At 35.9% G+C, this 22471-nt stretch overlaps 2 protein-coding genes across 4 annotated transcripts in view; one reads left to right on the forward strand and one right to left on the reverse strand.

The window, feature by feature from the left end:
* Window positions 1-1806, reverse strand: part of Itp (ion transport peptide) — a 51053-nt gene extending 49247 nt beyond the window's left edge. The window contains exon 1 of the mRNA XM_083085561.1: window positions 1714-1806. Within this exon, the coding sequence (XP_082941687.1) occupies window positions 1714-1716 (3 nt within the window). The 5' untranslated portion in view covers window positions 1717-1806. The remainder of the gene's footprint in view (window positions 1-1713) is intronic.
* Window positions 1-22471, forward strand: part of LOC145963516 (peroxisomal leader peptide-processing protease-like) — a 76596-nt gene that overhangs the window by 50632 nt on the left and 3493 nt on the right. For all 3 annotated transcript variants that reach the window (XM_083085556.1, XM_083085557.1, XM_083085555.1), the window contains exons 2-6: window positions 18063-18784; window positions 20294-20454; window positions 20529-20641; window positions 20840-21023; window positions 21751-22035. In XM_083085556.1, the coding sequence (XP_082941682.1) occupies window positions 18078-18784; window positions 20294-20454; window positions 20529-20641; window positions 20840-21023; window positions 21751-22035 (1450 nt within the window). In that variant the 5' untranslated portion in view covers window positions 18063-18077. The remainder of the gene's footprint in view (window positions 1-18062; window positions 18785-20293; window positions 20455-20528; window positions 20642-20839; window positions 21024-21750; window positions 22036-22471) is intronic.

Consider the following 22471-nt stretch of genomic DNA (forward strand, 5'->3'; position numbering starts at 1 on the left):
AGAGTATGAAAAAATTTCGTTGCATTTAATGTTCTTTTGACATTTTTCGCAAAAAATAATCAATCCTGAAATGAACGGGTGGAAAGTTTTAAAATAAACACGCTGTATATCGGAATTGTTAATAATATATATAGGGTGTTCCTAAATTCGCGATAAATATTTTAATGACAAATTCTTTGTAACATTTTAAGACGAAAAGTCTAATACGAAAATGTCGAGGCTATAATAGTTTTCAAGTGGGAAAAGTTTAAAAATCACTGATGACAGAGCTAGAGTTTCGCGCGCTCAGGAGACAAAATGGCTAATGGTAAAGATGCTTCCATGAATCGAATACTTTTGACACTGGTGAAATTATTGTGAAAATATTCAAGAATTTCATAGCCTCTCATTTTTTATAGCCTCGACATTTTCGTATTAGACTTTACGTTTTAAAATGTTACAAAGAATTTGTCCTGAAAATATTTATCGCGAATTTAGGAACACCCTGTATATCATATTGAACTTATTGTTAATAATATATATAACATATTGAACATATTTTTTTTCACTTCGGATCTTCTAACTCAGATTCTATGTAATTAATTTTTCAAATAACCGCACAAGTCTTGCGTAATTCTTTTCAATCAGAAAATACAGTATAAACACGCACGACGTAACATTGTAATGACGCAATGAAACGCGTCGGGAGAGGCATAAGAGTCACGCGAGTCAACGATTGCGCCCCGGATTATTGTCGGCATCTCGTGATTCAGTTTCCATTGACATGCGCGCGACCGGTTTCGTAAGATTTGCTGGTGATCGTCGTCGCGATTGCCGGAAAGTGCGCCTCGGCGAATAGACAATCCATTAATAAGCCACTGACATACGAGCGTATATGAACGTAATAGCTTTTTTATTCATAACGAATACGACAAATAATAGCTCGCGCTATTTAAATAATGCGTTCCATGCATGGTGCACTGCATGTGACCTGAATTGTTTATGCAGACATGACTGTCATGTCTTGAATCTCTGCAAGAGTACAGTTATATAAATAGAGAAAAAATCTTGTTGCTTAGCTACTTTCTAATTTTTTTAAATAACAGCGTTTATTCGAAGAAAATTAAAATTAATTTATACGTGTGCAGATATTTAATTCTGAATTCTATAGCACAATGCTATTGTAAATACTGATTTTTCTGTTGATGGATGATAGAAAAATTATTTTAATTATGCAAGCGTGTCAAAGCGTCCTGCATTCATAATTAAATGAATAGTGGATGGAGTAACGGCAGTAAATCATATGATATTTTTTGACTTAAAATTAAGCCATTTTTAAATTATTCGAAAATTCACTTCATCATCAAATAATTTTTATGCTATCTTGAAATGCATCAGTGAAATGAGTTTCGGATTTCTACTAAAGTAAATGTAATTCCATTTTTCAAAAATCTACTTGTTAATAATTGACAAATTTAAATTTTAATTGATATTTAAAGAATAAATACTTGATATAGAATAAACACACACATGCACGCATAGTAGTTAAAAAATGTTATATTTTACTTAAAATAATATATATGATTTGAATCTCGAAATTTTATTTGATTAAATATTTCGAATAAATTTGATATTGCAATTTCTTAAAATTGAGTTTAATTTGATTATATTTTCTGATGGGTAACTCACTATTTGCACTTATTCTAAAATGTACAAATCATGTGAGACACATACCATGTTAGATCCGGCGATCTCGACGTTCGGTCTCTCGATGGTTTCACGTAAGAATTATTCCTCGATCACGTCTCTCGATCGCGTCTGGCGCCCTTCTGATCCGTGCGTCGCGGCGCACCGCGTCTAATATACACCTCTCTACGGGGTGTCCCCGGCGTTTGTGCCTCCTTCCGCGTCCTCGCCCCCGCGTATCTCGTCAACGATCGTCTTATCGTCGTCCTCTCATCACACATGTGCCCATCCAACCCCCACGCCATCGTCACTACCACTATTGCCACCATCGCGCCGCGAGGATGCCCCAATTGTGCGATCCTAACAGAAATAGAGTCTGCAATCTTCCAAGTAATGAGTAGCCACCGTCTGCATTCTCCTTCTTACGTCGTCGACAGCAAGTCTCTTGATCTCTTCTTTTTCATCCCTTGCAGCATCTTCGATTTTCCCATCTTCGGAAGACGCGTGTCCCTGCATCCTCCTCTCGTCCTGTTTACTTAATTTACCCGCGCGATGATCTCTTAATGCCCACCACAGTGTTGGTGGGTGTAAGCTTTTTACGTGCACAAAGACACAATTACATTATATATAATTCGGATTGTTAGGCAATTTTAGGGCACACGTGGAGACCGACCGACGCCACACGATAAAATTGTAGTCCACGTGTCGGCGCGTCCCGGGATGACGCGTGTCCAGCGTCGACAATTTTCATGAATGGAGCTTACGAATGACAGATATTAACAGAAATGCGAGATTAACAGAGTCATGCTTTTTTTACAAATGATACATATATATATATATATATATATATATATATATATATATGTTGTATATAAACAAATAGAAAGAGAGAGAGAAGGAGGGAGGGAGGGAAAGAGGGGGGAGAGAGAGAAATCTGTGTACTTTGGTCAATCGTGCGTGTATTATAATCCTACACATTTTTTTCAACATCTGATGATGTCTGCTCTGTAATCGAGATTCAGCTTTATTAGTTGTGTGATGTGAATACTAAATCTATTTATTCAACGTTGATTGAATGTACCCCTTCAAATCTGGCGAATCAATTTTTTATTCAATCCTTGGCGCGCTATTATTATTACTTTTACAAAAAAATGTGTATACGAAATGAATAGGTTTGAGTGGTTCAAATAATTTGGAGTAAAATGTAATTTTAAATTTATGAGCCATTAGTCTGTAATTTATTTCTAAAGCTATTTGACAAATCACGCACAAAGTTGGCGGTGACATTCGAAATAGTCTAAATTTAAGAAATAATACATTCTCGAGAATATATACTTTTTTTAATATTCATATATAGCGTACTTTATTAAATTTACTTGAGAAAGTCTGATGACATTTCAGAGTCTGATGACATTCACGAGTTTACTTTCGTCGAAAGTAAGTTGCGAGAATCACTTATGATATTATTTAGTCACAATTTCATTTTTATATCATAATAAAACAATTGACGTTGATAGTGGATCCTGTAGGAATGCAGGTTTACATAAGCTAATCTCGCGATCAGGTGGTTGGCAGAAAGCGATCGAAAAATGACAGAGTGAAAGAGAGACGTTCCGGTTTATTTAATTAATTGATAATGACGTGAATCGCTTTTACACGTAATGTACTTTGATTTTCATACAAAAACATCCCTTGCAATTTTTAAAGATTCGTGTGAGACATCGGATTTGCATATCGGAGAAATATACGTTCGTGTCTATGCACGATTATTAATAAACCTGATGACACACGAGACCGAATGTGATAATTCGATTCGATTGTAATAGAGAAAATAAAAGTTCTCCGAATTAGCACTCGTTCGATAAGTGCAGAAATAACCGTGGACTTTGCACATACTAGACATTTCTCTTGGAGAATTTTTTCGACGGAGATTCTGTTTTTCTCAGGGATTGAAGTCTAAGAACGTCCCGAGTACAGAATGTCGTTAAAGTAAGATTAAACTAAAATGAAAGTAATCTCGAGAGATTAACTCGGTGTTGCAGAGATGTAGCTTGCAGTTCGGAAAAAAATTTCATATTCTCTATTATCTATTTAGAAAAATCATATTCCATCAAAAATGTATGGAGATCGTGAAAGAAACATTGCTAAATTTTAAGTATATTTCTGTCTTATTTATACATATTATATTCTCAATATAATATTATTAATTTGTATCATTAATATTATTAATTTTCAATATTATAAGTATTTTATTGTAAGTAATTTTTTTCAATAAAATATTAATTTTAATAGATAGATTTATTTATTTCTTGCTTTTCGGCATTGAAAGGGGTTTTACATAAAATATACATTGCAGACTTTAAATTAATGTTTTACATAAAAATATGCTTAACTTATACAATGTTGCTTCTTATCCTAATTAATTTCAACTACTTTTAGAATATCTTTGATAATTTCTTTGGTTTTATTCTCTTCTCTTAACCTTTAAATTTTTTTTATCCAACTGATTCTTTCTCCCTTTTCTTCTAAAATTTGATTCATTCTTTTATTATTCCTTGTATCTTCTGTACAATTTGTTGCTAATATTAAATGCTCTAACTTTTTACTTCCTTCTAACATATCCTAGATAATTCCTTTTCCTATTCACGCCAAAATTTATTTCGAAGTTCTTCGTTTCCACAAATCTCTTGATCTTTTAAAAATCTTTCTGATCTCGTTTTCTTAAATATTCTGGTAATCTTATCTGGTAATTGTATATAACTCTCTATATTTTATATCATATCTAGAATTCTGAATTTTATTCTGTTGGTCTGTTTTTTTCTCTACATCTCTTTTCTTCCGTATTACTTCAAAACTCTTCGCTCTTAATCTTTTAATTTCTATCCTGGATATTTCTTCGAAAGTATATTTCTCTGTCTATCTCTATATTAATTTTAATATTATATTATTAAAAAATTAACATTACTATATTATTATATTATTAATTATAATATATTATATTATATTATTAATTTTAATATATTATTTATTTTATTATATTATTAATTTTAATATTATTTAATATTAATTTAATATTAAATTTAATATATCAGTGTTTAATATACTATATGTATTTCGAAACGACGATGTACATTTATTATTACGAACGCGACGTGTCCAGACGCGAGTCAAATCATCCTCTTCCCCGCCATTTCTGCGACACGGGGAGATTCCGTGGCCACGCGGTGAAATCGCGCGGCGAGGCCGAGACTCCTCAGCGTCGCGTGAATTGCATGAATTCATCGCACGGAAAGCCTTTCCAATTCTTGGCGTGTTTCTATATCAGCGGCATGTGCCGCTTCTCGCTGCCGCGAGTACACACTCTGCAAACAGCTGCTAAGCAGCTAAGCTGCTAACAGCGCTCGACGAGGTGTCGAGATTTTCTGCGTCGTTGCGCGCGTTCGCCGTCCTCGCAACTGGAAGACATTTTTCCAAGGACGATAGGTAAATATATATATATGTATGCCGCTCGCGTTTCGACTAAACATTACTTGTATGATTAAGTAAGGAAATTTTTTATAGTACACTGTTTAACATTCCCCAAGCTAACAACGATCGTATGTTTCCCGAATCATTATTCGCACCTGCTCCTGCAGGAAACCCCTATTTCTTCAGAAAGAGGATGAGAATCGTAGGTGTGCTTTAATTTCATTCGAAAAGAAAGACACTTTTTTCTCGCGATAAAATTACACAGGTCTACAAAAAATGGGGTCATGATTGTTGTTGGGCAGCTGGGGGTCATTTCCGAAGTAATTTTCTGCGTAGAATCCGAATCCGAGGTCAGAATTGGCCCATCACGTCAGGATTTTGAAATATTTGAGGTTATATACTCGAAAAATGGCTTTTTGGGCTACTTTTGAGGTTATGTACAGGACGCACAAAATTTTTAAGCTCTTTTCTTCTAATTGCATCATTTAATACTACTCTTTCCCTTCAAAATGAGCTGTCGAATGGTCATCTACGATTTTTCCTTGCAAAGTTACGGCCATTTTAAGATGACATGATGAATTCCAAACCCTGCGCCGTTATAGCCCAACAACCTCATTCCTATTCAACCTATTCCCATTCAACCTATTATAATACCCATAAAACCTGGACTGAAAACTGTATATATGGGTTTTTGGGGTCGCTGATTATGAATCTGATCTCAGATCGACCCCAAACCTATTATAATAGATTGAATGGGAATAGGTTGAATAGGAATGAGGTTGTTGGGCTATAACGGCGCAGGGTTTGGAATTCATCATGTCATCTTAAAATGGCCGTAACTTTGCAAGGAAAAATCGTAGATGATCATTCGACAGCTCATTTTGAAGGAAAAGAGTAGTACTAAATGATGCAATTAGAAGAAAAGAGCTTAAAAATTTTGTGTGTCCTGTACATAACCTCAAAAGTAGCCCAAAAAGCCATTTTTCGAGTATATAACTTCAAATATCTCAAAATTCTGACGTGATGGGCCAATTCTGACCTCGGATTCGGATTCTACGCAGAAAATTACTTCGGAAATGACCCCCAGCTGCCCAACAACAAAACCTTGTAGACCTGTGTTATTAGCAATTTATGTGTAAATCAACCGCGGTCGTTTCTTTATGCATCTCATTGAAAATGAAAGTCCTCTTCCCTAGAGAGGGGTGGTTGTATCGCGCGGAGGGATAACTGCCATATGGGAAGCTTTCAGAAACGCAGGTCCGTCGCGCGTTAAGTTGGGAGAGTCCAGTTTAATTCCCATTCACTCATGTACACGTATGTACACATATGCACGAGCACGATACAGCGTGCGATAAATTCGATGAAGGCGCGATCGAGATTAAAAATTCCACCCGCGTTTTTCTTGCGCGATGTACGCTGAGGACGTGACAAACGGCGCGCATCCATCGACGACGGTGCAAAAATCGAGATTGCTGCCAGCTGGAAATCAATAAATATATCGAGGAACACCGAGAAGCATTCTCGAAATGTCTAGAAAAGGTGACTATAATTATTTACATGAGAGAGAGAGAGAAAGAGAGAGAGAAAGAGAGACCATCATGAGTCCACGTATTCTGTACTTGATATTACACAGGAATGTGTATTTTCTTTATCACGCGTAGAAAGTCAGGTTGTACGAGGAGTTATGCTAATCCTACGCTAATCCTACCGCAAACGAAGTAAACCGATCGCTAATAAGCATTGCGCTGCCACCGCTGTACGGTATGACTAGTATCAGGTACAACGACATGTGTAAATATTAATAGATCATGCCAGGGAATCTAGAAATTAGTCGATTCCAATGAACCAAGTTCTGTATCATCATAACGATTTAGACTTACCAATCTTGATTAACGCTAGAATCATCTAGATCATCGCATGATCATGAACAGACTCTTTCTCTTCCATAAATTGTAGTCCTAGGTTTTTTTTCTCGACTTAGATACTTTCTGTCCTCAAAGGACCATGCGTGTATCTGGTAGCTTCTTTAGAGACTAATCGTTAATATTAATCAATTATCAATTATAAGACAGACGAGAAATTTAGATTGGACGTCGTGGCGACCAACGTACGTGTTCACCATCGCACGTCGAATCGTCGACATACGGAGACCGAGAGATCATTGCTGCCAGGCACTGTACCGTGCAGTTACGTATGTACGGGTTCTCGTTTTATTTGATTTCTGCCGCCGCTGCCACGCTGTCTAGGCGACTAGCTCGAGCTACGTTTCTGCTCTCTCCTTCTCTCTCCTTCCCTTCCAGTCATGCAACGCTTCCTCCCCTTCGCCTCGTTTCCTTCATTTCGTCCCCCTCGCTTCGACTGATTTACTTTGCCCCTCTTCTTTTTTCTTCTTTGCATCTTTCAGTCTTTTTTCCTCTCTCCTTCTTTCATTTTATTTTCTTCTGTTTCTGTTTCTCTTCCCTCTCTTTTTTCCTATTTGTCTCTTTTGCCGTGTCTTTTTTCTCCTCCTCTGATCCTCTATCTCTTCTTTTTCCTCAATATCTTTCCTCTTAAAAGTTTTCCTCAGACCCCTCGCCTTTCTGGCGAACTTGTTTTAAGCTTCCTTGACGTCAATGATGATACTTCCTCGGATGAAACTTCCACGGATATAAATTCCGTGAAAGAGTTTTGAAATTAAATAGATCTATAGATCTGAATATTTGTTATTCAGCGATATTTAAAGTCATTTTGATCAAACCTCGATTAACTTGATTAGTGATTAATATTATTGTTTAGAAAAATTGTCTACAGCAAAATTTCTACTTATATAATTCGTTATTAATCTTTCTTTTTACGCGTATTAAATTATTAATTATTTATTATTTAACAAGCGATTTTTTTGGCATCATTTTTCAAAATATTTTTACATTAATATAAAGTAATCTTTCATTAACAAGAGTCATTTAAATTGTGATTAACTTGATCAATCATCAAAGAGTATATCAATATTTATATCAATATAATAATATCAATAAAACGTGTACTCTTTGATGACTGATCAAGTTAATCACAATTTAAATGACTCTTATTGTTAATGAAAGATTACTTTATATTAATGTAAAAGTATTTTGAAAAATGATGCCAAAAAAAATCGCTTGGGAGGAGACTCGCAGGCTACAGCAGCCAGTCACACCTCGATGTGACTCTTCGAAGCGGCTCTTCTGTGTTGCTTCGACTCTCCATCTCTTTTTTCTTTTTCTTCCCCACGCTGGCTCGCCATCGCTCGTTTTCCGTTCGTTAAGATGCCGCGGCGAGAGCGTGGACGATTTCTCAGTAAGATAAGCGAGAGTCCTCCTGCTGCATCCTCACCTCGCACCTGCGAATCTCATTGTGAGACTCTTCTGTCCTCCGACCGGACAGCGTATACCGTAGATACTCTCTAACACCTGGTGAGAGACCAGCTGGCGGCTGTGGTTCAAATGACGAAGGCCTCCTCATTCTCGTTCCAGGCCGTTCTCCAATTCCAGTGCTCGCTGACGTAACATCGAAATCAAGGCCACCTCACGACATCGAGCACCATTGATTAATCTTTTTTAAAATTCTTAAATTAATAATTTGTTCTATAAATTTTCTGGAGAAGCCTAAAGTGTGAAATTATCATCTAAAAATAATTATGAAAGTCGTGCATGAAAAAAATCAGAATCTTAAGATAAAAAAATGTTTAAGAATATATGCACTGAGAAAAAAAGTTGTTAACTTGACCAAACTGTTTAACTAAATTATTATTTTTCTAATTGAAATATTTAAATAGGTGTCATGTTAGATTTAATACGTTTATTATTTAATTTAAATAGTAAAATATTTCAATTAAAAAAATAATAATTTAGTTGAATGATTTAGTCAAGTTAACAACTTTTTCTTCTCAGCGTGGATAATTAAGTTTAATACTCGGACCGAAATAATTCGATAAACCAACATGGTTTCTTTGTGATCGACATTTAAATCTCTTGATATCTTGCATCATAAAATTTTGCAAAATATGATATACATATGTTCCTTCACGATAAGAATTCCCGTTACTGATCACCGGAGAGGCATCGAACTCACCGATCGAGTGACGGGACGACGAATAGTCTTCGATCTCAGCGTTAATATCGATGATTGCAAACTCTTTGAAGAATGGTTAAGCGAGAGGAGAAGTGAAGAAAAAAAAACAGAAAAATACTTTATCGAACATGTCGTCAGTCAATGCGACCGCTGTTCCCTCCGTCGAGTGTATCCGTGATACTTGTGAACAATAGCCCATTACGCGGTCTACGATGCGATCTTGTGTAAAACATGGCAGGATATCGAAGATCTTATGCCGGAGGCAAATCCTTTCCTTTCCTCTTTCTTTCTCGAAGCGAATTGTGACATACGCGAAATGAACTTTGTAACAGCATACATGCTTATCTTTATTTAGCCTGCAAATAACGAGCCTTTTACGTTTCTCAATAGCTCGCAACTTCCCTGCATTTAAATGCAATAATTATTTAAAGAATAATTATTTAAAGAAAGAACAAATATCATGGATTGCGACAATATCAGTACCATAATATCGTATAATTCGAGTTAATTAGCGATGACATTTTCCTGATAAACTTCTCCTGATAAAATGACAGGGAGATTTACGATGAAACTAAAGTTTCAGAAATGTATACAGGGTGTCCCATTTTAATGTCCTACCCCAAATAACTTTCTTATTTTTAATTTTAGAAAAAGATGTTTCAGACAAAAGTTGTATGGTTTCAAGGGGGACATAAAGTGGTGTCATTAGTTTGACCTTGAATAGTTGCTTCAAGGTCACGTAAAGGTCACCTTCAATTTTTTAAACGAAACCCCTTACTTTCTATTGCATATTCTTGTAGCTTATTTCGAGAGCTTTCCAAAACACTATAATTAAGTTAGTTTTCATTAAGTACTTTCCGAGTTATGAGGCTTAAAATCATTTCTTAATTTTACATAAACCATAAAATATCTAGTAAAATATTCATTTTTCGATTATCTTACCTTAATACTTTTATGTACAAAATAATGAGAGGAATCAATTGGTGTAAAGAAAACACATAATTGTTTCGAAAGAAAAAATGTAATTTGCAATTAACAATTACATTTTTTTTTTCGAAACAATTATGTGTTTTCTTTACACCAATTGATTTCTCTCATTATTTTGTACATAAAAGTATTATGGTAAGATAATAGAAAAAAGAATATTTTACAAGATATTTTACGGTTTATATAAAATTAAGAAATTATTTCAAGCCTCATAACTTGGAAAGTACTTAATGAAAACTAACTTAATTATAGTATTTTGGAAAGCTCTCGAGATGAGCTGCAAGAATATGTAATAAAAAGTAGGCGATTCCATTTAAAAAATTGAAAGTGGCCTTCACGTGACCTTCAAGTAACTATTCAAGGTCAAACTAATGACACCATCTTATGTCCCCCTTGAAACCATACAACTTTTGTCTGAAACATCTTCTTCTAAAATTAAAAATAAGAAAGTTATTTGGGGTGGGACATTAAAATGGGACACCCTGTATTGTAATAATTTATTCCCTTACTAAGGTATTGATATGAAATTCTTTGTACGGAATTATCCTGTGTACGCTTTCACGTCATGTCAAATGCTCGTTAAATGCTTCTTAAACTTTCCAGCGAGTGTAATCGCGAAATCACGTCAGATGTATTTATTCGCAGACGTTCGTTCGTTAAGAAATTCCGTGATTGTATATACGTATCGCCTTTATGTTCAGCGATCGTTAATTGAATTATGAAACTGTCGCAGTGATTATGTGAAAGCGCATTTTCTGCTCGATCGAGAATCGAGAAAAGGGGAAAAGAGAGAGTCTCTCGTCTCGTGAAGAAACATTCGAGACATCGTAGCGGCGACACGCGGTTATTTATGGATACTTTGCTGGAGGTGAGTATATATTTGTCCTTGCGAATCAAGGCTTCGAATCATTTTTTTTAAGCCTGTCGTGCGCGGTTTGCACTCGTTTCATTGCACTCTCTCGGTGGCTTCCTCGAGTCCAGCAACTTCCACTGGCAACTATCCTTGCGATGTTTTTAGCGATTTCCATGAATTTTATGATCAATATTTTCCGATTAGGATATAAATCTCGTTATATCCTAATCTCATAAGAATATGAATTAATTTATAATATTGATCAGAAATGCAGAATAAATTATGCAAAATTGATGTAAGAAACTTGGGACAGTTTTTATGAAGAAAAAAAATATATAAATTATATTCTAAAATAATTCTTCTCGTTGTAAATTTGTTTTTCCTGTCGCGTCCATCTCGTTAAAAAATATATAAAATTATAAAGATTGATCAAAATATAAAATAATACAAAAAAGAGATGTCGAAACAAAGGGATTAAAAGATGATAATTGGATCGAAAATTTCTAAAAATACTTTGCAAAGAACAAATATCCATCGAATTCTCAGAATGCACGCCTATTTTCTCGAAAAGCCGATCGTTCGAGTGCTTGAAAGTAAGCGAACCACTTCTCCGTCGAGAGCTTCTCTCTCGCTGGCAATGAGATCACGTTCTGCAGCCAGTACGATAACGAGCTGCACGGTGGACCGTATGTTCCGAGGTGCCAAGCGGTCTACCGATGCAAGACTCGAGCAAAAACTAGTCCAGTTTACCTGTCCCGGACACGCCCCAACAGCTACTCCCCGCTGTAACCTCTTCCTTTTGCCGACGCCGGCGATTTTCCATCCCGTCAACGAGAGAGTCCGATTTTTCGATTCATCGCGAAAGGAAGCCAATCCCGCGATGATGAGAAGAAAACGAGCGGCCCCGCTTCATGATCGTCGAGTTAACGCGACCTAGCGTGTTTTCTGGATATGGTGGACTTTGGGTTAGCGAATGAACAGTCCTCGAATGAACAATCAGTCATATATTAATCGATAGAGGGGTAATCAAGAAGTATGAAGCAAAAAGTTTTAATTGCCTAATTGAAGTTTGATGTACAGACCTTATCTCTCTTCAGATTCTTATAATCTAATGTCACAAAAATATCACTGACTGGCCCCGTACCAGTAGCTGGTTTACCCCAACTGATACATTCGCTGCTTGTTCATCTTCCCTTCCATCGTCGTCATTACAATCAAATCCGAATTTCTAACTTGATGGTATAAATCACTAGACAGTTTAGAGACTTAACCGAAATGAACTCTACCAAATACATTTCAAACATATTATTTTAATGTCTTTGGTACAATCCAAATTTTTTTTTATTGCCAAGAGGTGCTGTAGATGCAGAGAAATTGGATAAGATGGTCATAATAGCGAATTTCAGAACAACTCTAGTACTCAGGGAACTCGTTTTACAAAGTTGTATCCATGGAATTTTTTAATCCTCTTTGATTCCCTAAAATTTTAGACATGTTTCAATGTTGTTCACCGGAGACCCAAACTTCCCTAAAACTGGACATAGTCCTTTCCCCGATTTCGAAAAAATTTAAAAAAATATATATCGCACACATACATTTATTAAAATATTTTATCATCTGATTATTAAATATATAAGTATTCTAAAATATTTATCATTATAATTTATGATTTATTATAAAATATTTTATCACATTGAATGACTATTCATCTTATTGACGGATTGCTAAATTTTGATTACATACTGTATCTTTACCGCAAGAATTTAACGCGGTAATTAGATGTATAAAAAACGTGTACAAGGATTTTTAAGACTTACGCGGGACAAAAATCGAACTCGAATGACCACTGCCAGCGGCCAGGTAATCACTGCCGGCGATCGGCAGGTACTTATTAATTATCGCATAAATTGCGAGCTCGGTGCAGAGAGGCCTGTTCCGCCGCGATGGCGTTTGCGAAATCCGATTATCCTTGCAATGTTTCAGTAATTGAACGTGCGGCCAGGCAGCGCGCGACTTAAATGCTCGACGGAAGACCATCGTTATTCGATCTAAGTCACGAGCAGAAAATTAGATAGCGGCACGCAGTCTTGCCGCGCTCGCAGTAGAACCGGTCAGTTATCGAACAGGCGAGGAACACTTTCCGCTCCTCTCTCTCTCTTTTTCTCCTTCTCTCTTTTACATATATCCTTAAATATACAAAAGAATTACGGCTCGTAATTGAAACAAAGAGGAAAAATTTTGCAACGATTACGGCTGATGACATCGTTCGCGGTTGCTCCCAAAAGAGGAATCGTGTACGCAAAATTTATTTTATCACGGTACGCATAAATATATCGAATGATTCATAAAACGCGGTTAAGGCGATCTCTCAATCTATCTATTTTATCGACAAAACACTGTAATTTTTGGGCATGTGCCATTTTTTATTGCCTACATAGAATTAAAAATCCTTCTCTACGGTTGAAGTATAGATGCAAACGGATACGGGGAAGCCGATTATATACTGAGAAAGAGAAAAAAGTATAAAATTATATATTTATTTATCGACTTCTTAGATCAACATGGCGTCTAAAGCTATCACCTCATAATGACATTAGCCTTGTATAAATGTTTTGTAGCTTTTATGCATAAAACAATAGCATACCCAATAGCGGACTGCACAATAAAAACTTGAGGAACTGTGAAAATTGAGTTTAGTAGTCTAATTAATAAATGGCATATGCCCAAAAATTTCGGTCCGTATGTACCTGAAATGTTGGTAAAGTAGAGTAGAAAAAGCAGTGTATCTTCTTTATAAATAAGTGATAGAGAGAGATACGGGGTGAGAATTAGATGAGGGCGCTGTAATCGTGTAAGAGTTCGTCGTTCAATGAGGGATACTCTTAAATGCTTAGGACGCGGTCGTTTATCTCGTATATGTTGTATCTTCCGCGGTTTTGTATTTTCTACATTTTTGTGACTTTTCGTATTTTTATAATGGCTTCTCTAGCTCCTTCAAAAAACGGGTTTTTTTGTATATTTTCTATTTCTTCGTAAAAATCATGACACTGGAAAAGATCGAAGCGTTATGTTTGTCAGAAAAATTTTGATTACAGGATGTATCTGAAATGATGCACTAAACTTTAGGAACGTATTCTAGAGGTCAAAATAAGACTTTTTTTTCCTATGAACATGGGTCCGCAAATGAACCCCCTTCGAGTTAGAGACCCCTAAAATTTGGGCAAAAAACTAAAAATTGGCTGTATTTCAGGAAAGAAAGGTTTTGACGTTACCTATCACTCTCTCTTGAGAGATAAATAAATTTGTGTTGCGGGTGTTTGGTCAATTTCACACATTTTCGAATTTTAGCTCGGAGGGGGGTTCATTTGCGGACCCATGTTCATAAGAAAAAAAAGTCTTATTTTGACCTCTACAATACGCTCCTAAAGTTTAGTGCATCATTTCAGATACACCCTGTATAATATTCATTTTATTTTGATTATATTTTTGATTATATAAATTTTGATATTAAGTTTGAGTTTTATAATTTTCAACTTTCCATTTAATTTCTATGATCAATAATAATTAATTTTTCACGCTAATAATACCCAATGTCGTGGTCCTCAGCTTTTTTATTACTAATTTGATTTTGTTATCATATGAACCTTTCGTCTTAAATTTTTCCTTCGAAAGAATTTGAGAAGAGCTATCTTGTTCTCCCGAATCTCGTGTCCATTCGTTCTCTCTTTTCGCTAATGTTCGCTTAGACATAATTACGGTGATATCTTTTAGAGATTGTAGCAGAATTAGTTCGCGAACGTTAATTAGGCGTTTATCTAGCGCTTCGCCATGTTATAAATGAACCACGCATCCGTGATTCATTAAGAGATGAGACTGGTGCGTAAGCGTTATTGAGATCTTCGAGAAGAAAGGGATACACGATGGATTGTACGTCCATTAGGCCAGCCAATCCGTTATCGTTGTATTATATTTTATCCCACTCAAGGAATTGTGGAAACAGCCAACAATTAATCTAGTAAGAATTATCGTGAAAGAAAAATTATCACGACTATTTCATAAATCAAATCTTGAGTTTTCGCTTTCTTAATAATACTAATCAAAAAGATATTGAAATAGTGTGTTGCATCGCGACATTATTGATGTTCTCGACAAACTTCGATCTTCTTCAATGCAACAAATTTACATTGCTCATATATACGGTTGCCGATGCGATCTTACGTAGGTTCTCATGTGCATGTATCGCGAACGGTCAATACACGAGCAGAAGAAGAAGAAACACACGCACGAGAGGACCGGATAGTCGGCAATCTTCATTGAAGATCGGCTGGCAAGCGGTCGCACGGCCATCATCGTCAGGAGAGGGAGGAAGCAAGAGGAAAAGAACGCAAAAGTCGATCGGGAAGAAGCACCGGGTTTCGAAGAGAAGACCATGAAGTCCTAAGAGTTAGAGGGATTAGATATTTTCATATACAAATACACTCTCCTCTTGAACGAAATCAAGCAATTCGCGAAAAAACTGACACAGTTTTACCCTCTAAAAAAGAGACATGTTTTATAGCTTTTTATATAGAGGCATGTAATAAAGATGTAATAAAGATTATTTTAAGAGGAGATGAGATGTGTTTAATTTCGCCAACCTTGAGATTTTCTGCGATGTTATCTGGATAGATCGCTGTATTACTGCTTAAACATCTAGGATCCAGGACAAAAAAAAAAACAGTCGGACCGTTCATCTTTAGAAGAGGCGCGTTGACGCAGTTTACGCAGGCGTCGTTTTTTTCTCAAGCGTAGAATTCTTTTATTCCCATCTAGACGTCTATAATTGGCGCCGACATCTTTTAGTGCCGACCGTATTCCATATACGTATTATATGTCATCATCCCATCATAGGCTCTTCAAACATCTGCGTTCTGTCTGTTGTCGCGTTTATTTTTGGATGCCCTGTTCTCTTTCCTCCTGTCCTCTAAGAATTTTTTTTATTCTTGCGACACGTGCCGTCAAACCAGTTTCCTACTAGCGTTCTAAGAAAACCGGGCCTTCTAATAATACGTCACACGCTTGTTACAAAAATGTGACGTATTATTTTAGGCGAAATCCTGTGGCGTTTTTTGCATTGTCTTCTTCTTTTGTCGCGTATATTTCGTCGTCTCCGCTGTGTGAGTCACGATTATTTGCAGCGCTTTTTTGATCCTAGAGGAAGACTTTCCTGCATCGTGCTCCACTTTGACAACCGAGTAAAAATGCGAAGGATTATAGTCGCTTTATGCGATTTCTCGTATTTCGAGACATATTTCTCTTTTTAATTTCAAGGAAATCTAAAATATTGATTTCTTTGCAAATTACAAATTTTATTTAATGATTTCAATCTAAGAAAGCTACTATTAATTATTATTTCAATCCAAGAATGCTACTATTAATTATTATTATTAATCAGTTATTATTACTTAGTTATTAATTATATTATGCAATTTTTAATACAATGACTAATAATAATATAACAATTAAATAATAATGTGACACAGTAGTTAATGCCAAAGAAATGAATAAATAATTGCAATAAAGAATAAGCAAATAAGCTGTTGTATTATGTAAATGATATTTAAATGGAACTTATTCATAAAATTCCGTCACTTTTGAGGCTAAGGTGATAGGAACCCCGCCTTTTACAGCCACGTGTTATTTACAGAAGGATACTCGGACTCGCATAAATAGACGCACGTGTTATTTCTGACTTCGTTAGATTGTCAACTCTTGATTTTATTTTCTTCAGTTCACCGTTGTGGCACGTGAATTCATGATTATGCGGTTCTAATCCCGACTTTTTTCTCTCTTCTGTCTATCCTTTCTTCTCTCTAATGCGTCGGAAGCGACTTTTTTTTATGTATATCACGATTTCCCGGTGCTCGCGACAATTAACCCTTTCACCGCTGAATTGTGTGATGAATAAAGCAGCTTGCCTTAGAGAACAATCTGGATGTTTGATCGTTCAATGTCTGTATCACGCACTGTTAGTTATGTGTGACACAGCTGTAATATCAATGCACATATATTATACTGATTGATTACACACGCAAAGATTAAAAGCTCACTTGTTATGTAAAATCATCTCATCGTCTCATAAAAAATTTTAATAACATAATGAGAATTATGTTTGTTTTAATGAGAATTACCGCGACAGACTTTCACAAAGTATCCTTCTGCCAAAATTTTATTTATAATTATTTGCAAATACTTTCTGCCAAAATTTTACTTGCAATTTATTATACAAAAATATTTCCAAAGGGAATTAATTAAGTTTCTTCCGAAATTGTATCATTAAAAAAAATTTAAGATAGTAAACAATAAAAATAATAAAAATAATAATAAAAAATTTAAGACAGTAAATATTTTTTCATATTTACATAAATATAATATTTAACACACATTGTAAATCATATATATGTGTTTATTTTAAGAAACTCATATATATATATATATATATTTCACACTTATTAAGAAACACCCTGTATATATATATATATATATATATACAGGGTGTTTCTAATAAGTGTGAAAAATTTTAGAAGATGATTTTTTGTCGAAAATTAAGGGAGTTTTTCATATAAACATTACAAAGTTCTAATAAAAAATTGAATAGGGGTTACTAGTTTCATCCCCTTATAACAATACGGGAGGCTGAAAAAATAATAAATAACCTTTTTACTAGTGGAAAATATCCACCTAATTTCATTTCTTTAACTTGGTCCAAATTTGAGAAAAAAATAACCTAATTTTTATCCTCATTTTTGGAAGAATGTAACTCCACAGGGAGGGATGTAAGAGTATATGTTCATATGAAACACCCCCCTTAATTTTCAACAAAGAATCATCTCTTAAAAATTTTCACACTTATTAAGAAACACCCTGTATATATAGTTGCATGTATTAGTTATGTAAATTCTAAAAATATGTTTATTCTTTTTTCGATTCAAAAACTGAGATATTTCGATTTTTTTCTATGCAGTATCGTCGAAAAAAGATGGACGCTTCAAAAAGCGCGCTTTTACTACACTCGCCGATCGATAAAGATCCACGAAGCACACCGCGAGGAAACTCTGGCATCTCGATCTCAAAAAATTGGATACTGATGCATGGCACCGCTTTGGGCCAGATTATCGACAAGTCTCAGGCAATATCGAGCTTTATCACGAGTATCGTACCAGGAGAACTAATCATCGCACCTACGGAACTTACGAACGAATTGAAATTTCGTGTCTATCGCGATCTAGAGATCGACGATGGTTCTCGATCGGGCGATTATTCGCGCGTTCAGGAGCATCTCGGTAGCGTCGTGGCCGCTTGGAAGTGTCCGCTGCTGACGAGGACCTTTGAGGGATTTTTCGAAACGTGGAACTTCCCTAAATCGTCGATCAAGTTCGACCGATTGCTACGACCGATCTACCTGCTTGTCTTCATCACCGATTCCGAAAATGGGAAATCAACCGTGGAAATTCCAATGATCAAACAAGCTCTCTCTTGTCTGCTGGACCAATCTCTGCGGAATCCCATCCGCGGATCGTTCGCGGAAATCGAGTCCACCCCCTTTGGCAATCCCGTGTTCATCGGCTCGATCGCGCGTGGGGTCATCAGCAATGTCGTCGGCGATGAGGGCTGCGTCATTATGACAGACGCGTATGCGTTTCCCGGTAGCGAGGGTGGTCCCGTCTACGTCATTCCGCCAGACTGGTAATTACGGCGATTCTTAGAACTCTCGGACGTGTTTATTTAGACTCTCTTTACTCAAAAGGCATCCTTGAGTCTTTCTGTTGTCAAGAGATTCATGAAATATGATTATCTTCACTTTATTTTAAACTTAAGTACATATATGCAAACCTCCTAAGAAAACCTTACAAAGGTAAAAAAATACGCCAAGTACATAAAAAAAATCTTTAAAAAAATAAAAAATCTAAGAGTGATAAAAATAAAATATTTAAAAACCGATATGAGATCAATACTATTAGCCAAGTACAATAAATTATGTGATATTAATTCGTAATCGATACTAAATGAGGTAAGATTACTTTAATTCCTATAGCATTTTTTATATGATGTATACAGGGTGGCCCATTTTAATCCATCCAGTCGAATATCTCGAAAACCAAGCCCGGGAGAGAAAAATGTTTCAGACAAAAGTTGTTTGGTTTCGAGGGGGCCATAAGATGGTACCATTGGTTTGATCTTGAAGAGTCATTTGAAGGTCACGTGAAGGTCACTTCAATTTTTTTAAATGGAACACCCTATATATTTTTGCACATTCTTGTAGCTTATCTCGAGAGCTTTCCAAAACACTATAATTAAGTACCTTTTCGTTAAGTACTTTTTGAGTTATGAGGTTTGAAATAATTTCTTAATTTTACATAAACCGTAAAATATCTTGTAAAATATTCATTTTTCGATTATCTTACCTTAATACTTTTACGTACAAAATAATGAAAGGAATCAATTGGTGTAAAGAAAACACATAGTTGTTTTTAAGAAAAAATATGGAATTGTTAATTGCAAATTACATATTTTTTCTTCAAAACAACTATGTGTTTTCTTTACACCAATTGATTCCTCTCATTATTTTGTACGTAAAAGTATTAAGGTAAGATAATCGAAAAATGAATATTTTACAAGATATTTTACGGTTTATGTAAAATTAAGAAATTATTTCAAGCCTCATAACTCAAAAAGTACTTAACGAAAAGGTACTTAATTATAGTGTTATGGAAAGCTCTCGAGATAAGCTACAAGAATATGCAATGACAAATAGTAGGTTCTATTTAAGAAATTGAAGGTGACCTTCACGTGACCTTCAAATGACTCTTCAAGGTCAAACCAATGATACCATCTTATAGCCCCCTCGAAACCAAACAACTTTTGTCTGAAACATTTTTCTCTCCCGGGCTTGGTTTTCGAGATATTCGACTGGATGTATTAAAATGGGCCACCCTGTATAATTTAAAAAAGTTTTTCGCAAATTCTAAATCGCATAAATGACCTTCAGGTCGAAGTAAGATATGAAAACTTGGCGTGCCCCGTATTCAAATCATATAGTTTACATGCAAATATTCCTAATTTTTTTTTCGAAAAAATCTTAGATTCGGAATTCTCTCTTAGTAAAATTTCGATAGAATCAATTAGCTATCAAATAGATGATTTTTATCATTTCATCATGTTTGAATTTTTTTTGACGCGGATGTTTTCATGTAGCAAACATCGAATTATCAGCGGGATGGTGATCGCGCCGTTGAGCTGGTGTCGTGAAGAATGGGTGGATTACACCTTCGCCGCCAATCTTGCTCCGTGTTTGCTCAATATTTTGCAGAAGAAGGATCCTCGTTGTCCTCCGATCATAAATCGCCAGGAACATGGTTCGTTAATATTGTTTCTTCTGTTATTTTTCAATACATCCACATGCAATGAAATCTTTATCTTTTTGTCACAGAAGCGTTAGATAGAGGCGTCGTGCTTGTTAGGTGTGGGATTAATTGGGGTACGGGCATTCTCGTGGACAAGGATACTGGTACATTCCTGACGTGCTCCCACGTCGTCACCGAGGTAAAATCAAACTTAGGAATTTATACGAAAATAGAAAAGTATACTCTGATGTTTATTTACACAAGAAAAAAATATTAAGTATATCTTAACGACGTAAAAAAGTTGACCGCATTTTGTGCAATAAGCTCAGCATGTGGCAAATGGATAACTTTTTATACACGACAAAAAATATAGCTAAGTCAAAATAAATTCCGATAGGCGCCAGAACGGGAGATATCAATCGTAATGACTACAGATCAGACCAATTCACGCACGTGGGCGAAATTGCTGTACAGGACTCCGGAGAATCAGCCTTACGACGTAGCTGTATTGAGGGTGAATCCACAGGATATGGATCCCTCGTTGAGGCCGTTACGGTTGTCTCGTGTTCCGGTTGTAAAAGGTAAATATTTTGCACTTTTTTCAATCTTTTTATTTTTCAATTTTATCTCTAACGTTTCTCAAAAGAAGTTAATTTTAATAGTTTTCATCACGTCGAATTGTTATCTAAAACATTTAGAATGATAGACCAAGAGGCTTATTCTCGTAGCTTTTCTCAACGAGAGGAAATTAGCGACATATCCAGCAGCGTGTCAAACGGTTTCCTGGCGCTTCAACACCAGGAACATTGACCTTCTTCTATATTAGGACAGAAATAACGTATAATTGCGAAAAAATTGGGTCAATTGATCATCGTTGATGTGGCAAAATTGATATTTGGCCTCCTTCTTTTAACTTGGAAACCGACATACAAGCCATCCATTTATTCGTAATAAAAATCTACTTACCACATAAGAGTTTTGCTTTTATTAATATGTCTATCACGAATTGCGGTGCAAAATTTTCAAAAAAGTCTTCGTTTTACATGAAAACGGAATTTTATTATAATGTCTGAATTATTATCTCATTATTAAAGCAAGCATCATTTACTAAAGTTACTAATGATGCACTTTCTTTGGTTTCTATCATTACTATTCTTCCTCCTTAATAATGCATCTTTTTAGTATGTAAAGAATTAAGTGTTAAAACTTCAAGGCCCTTAATGGATAAAAACATATTTACAAAATATTAAAAAATATAAATTTGTGAAAATGTATCTATACATTAATTGTATATGTATACATTTGCAGGCGAGCCAGTGGTGTCCGTGGGATTTCCGTTCTTCTCGTCCGTCCGGCCGACCATTAGCAGCGGCGTGATCTCCAAGTCGATGGACTGCGCGCTCCTGACGACTTGTTGCGCTCAGAGCGGCACCAGTGGCGGTCCGATAGTCAGCCGCGCGACCGGCGAGATGCTGGGAATGATCGTGTGCAACGCGCTCTCCTCGGACGGTGCCGTGCTGTACCCGCGGATGAGCTTGGCGGTGCCGGCTGCGGTGATGGACCGGCCCCTGCGGGAATACTTGCGCACTGACAGTCAGTAAACAAATTTAAATTGGCCACTGACGACGATCTAACGACTATATAATTTGGACGGTGCCTGGACTGTAAGCCTTCCGCGCCGCAGGGGACAAAAGACTATTATAGAGCCGACACATCGACCCAAGCCAATCTTAAATTATTTCCGCAAATAAAGTCTCATCATATCGCGGATAAGATATTAAATTATACAGGGTGTTCCACCCCAAATAACTTTCTTATTTTTAATTTTAGAAAAAGATGTTTCAGACAAAAGTTGTATGGTTTCAAGGGGGCTATAAGATGGTACCATTGGTTTGACCTTGAAGAGTCATTTGAAGATCACGTGAAGGTCACTTCAATTTTTTTAAATGGAACACCCTATATATTTTTACACATTCTTGTAGCTTATCTCGGGAGCTTTCCAAAACACTATAATTAAGTACCTTTTCGT

Source organism: Camponotus vicinus, unplaced genomic scaffold, assembly GCF_025532165.1.
Source record: "Camponotus vicinus isolate PSW18456_S1 unplaced genomic scaffold, iyCamVici1.0 SCAF_12, whole genome shotgun sequence".
Lineage (NCBI taxonomy): Eukaryota > Metazoa > Arthropoda > Insecta > Hymenoptera > Formicidae > Camponotus > Camponotus vicinus.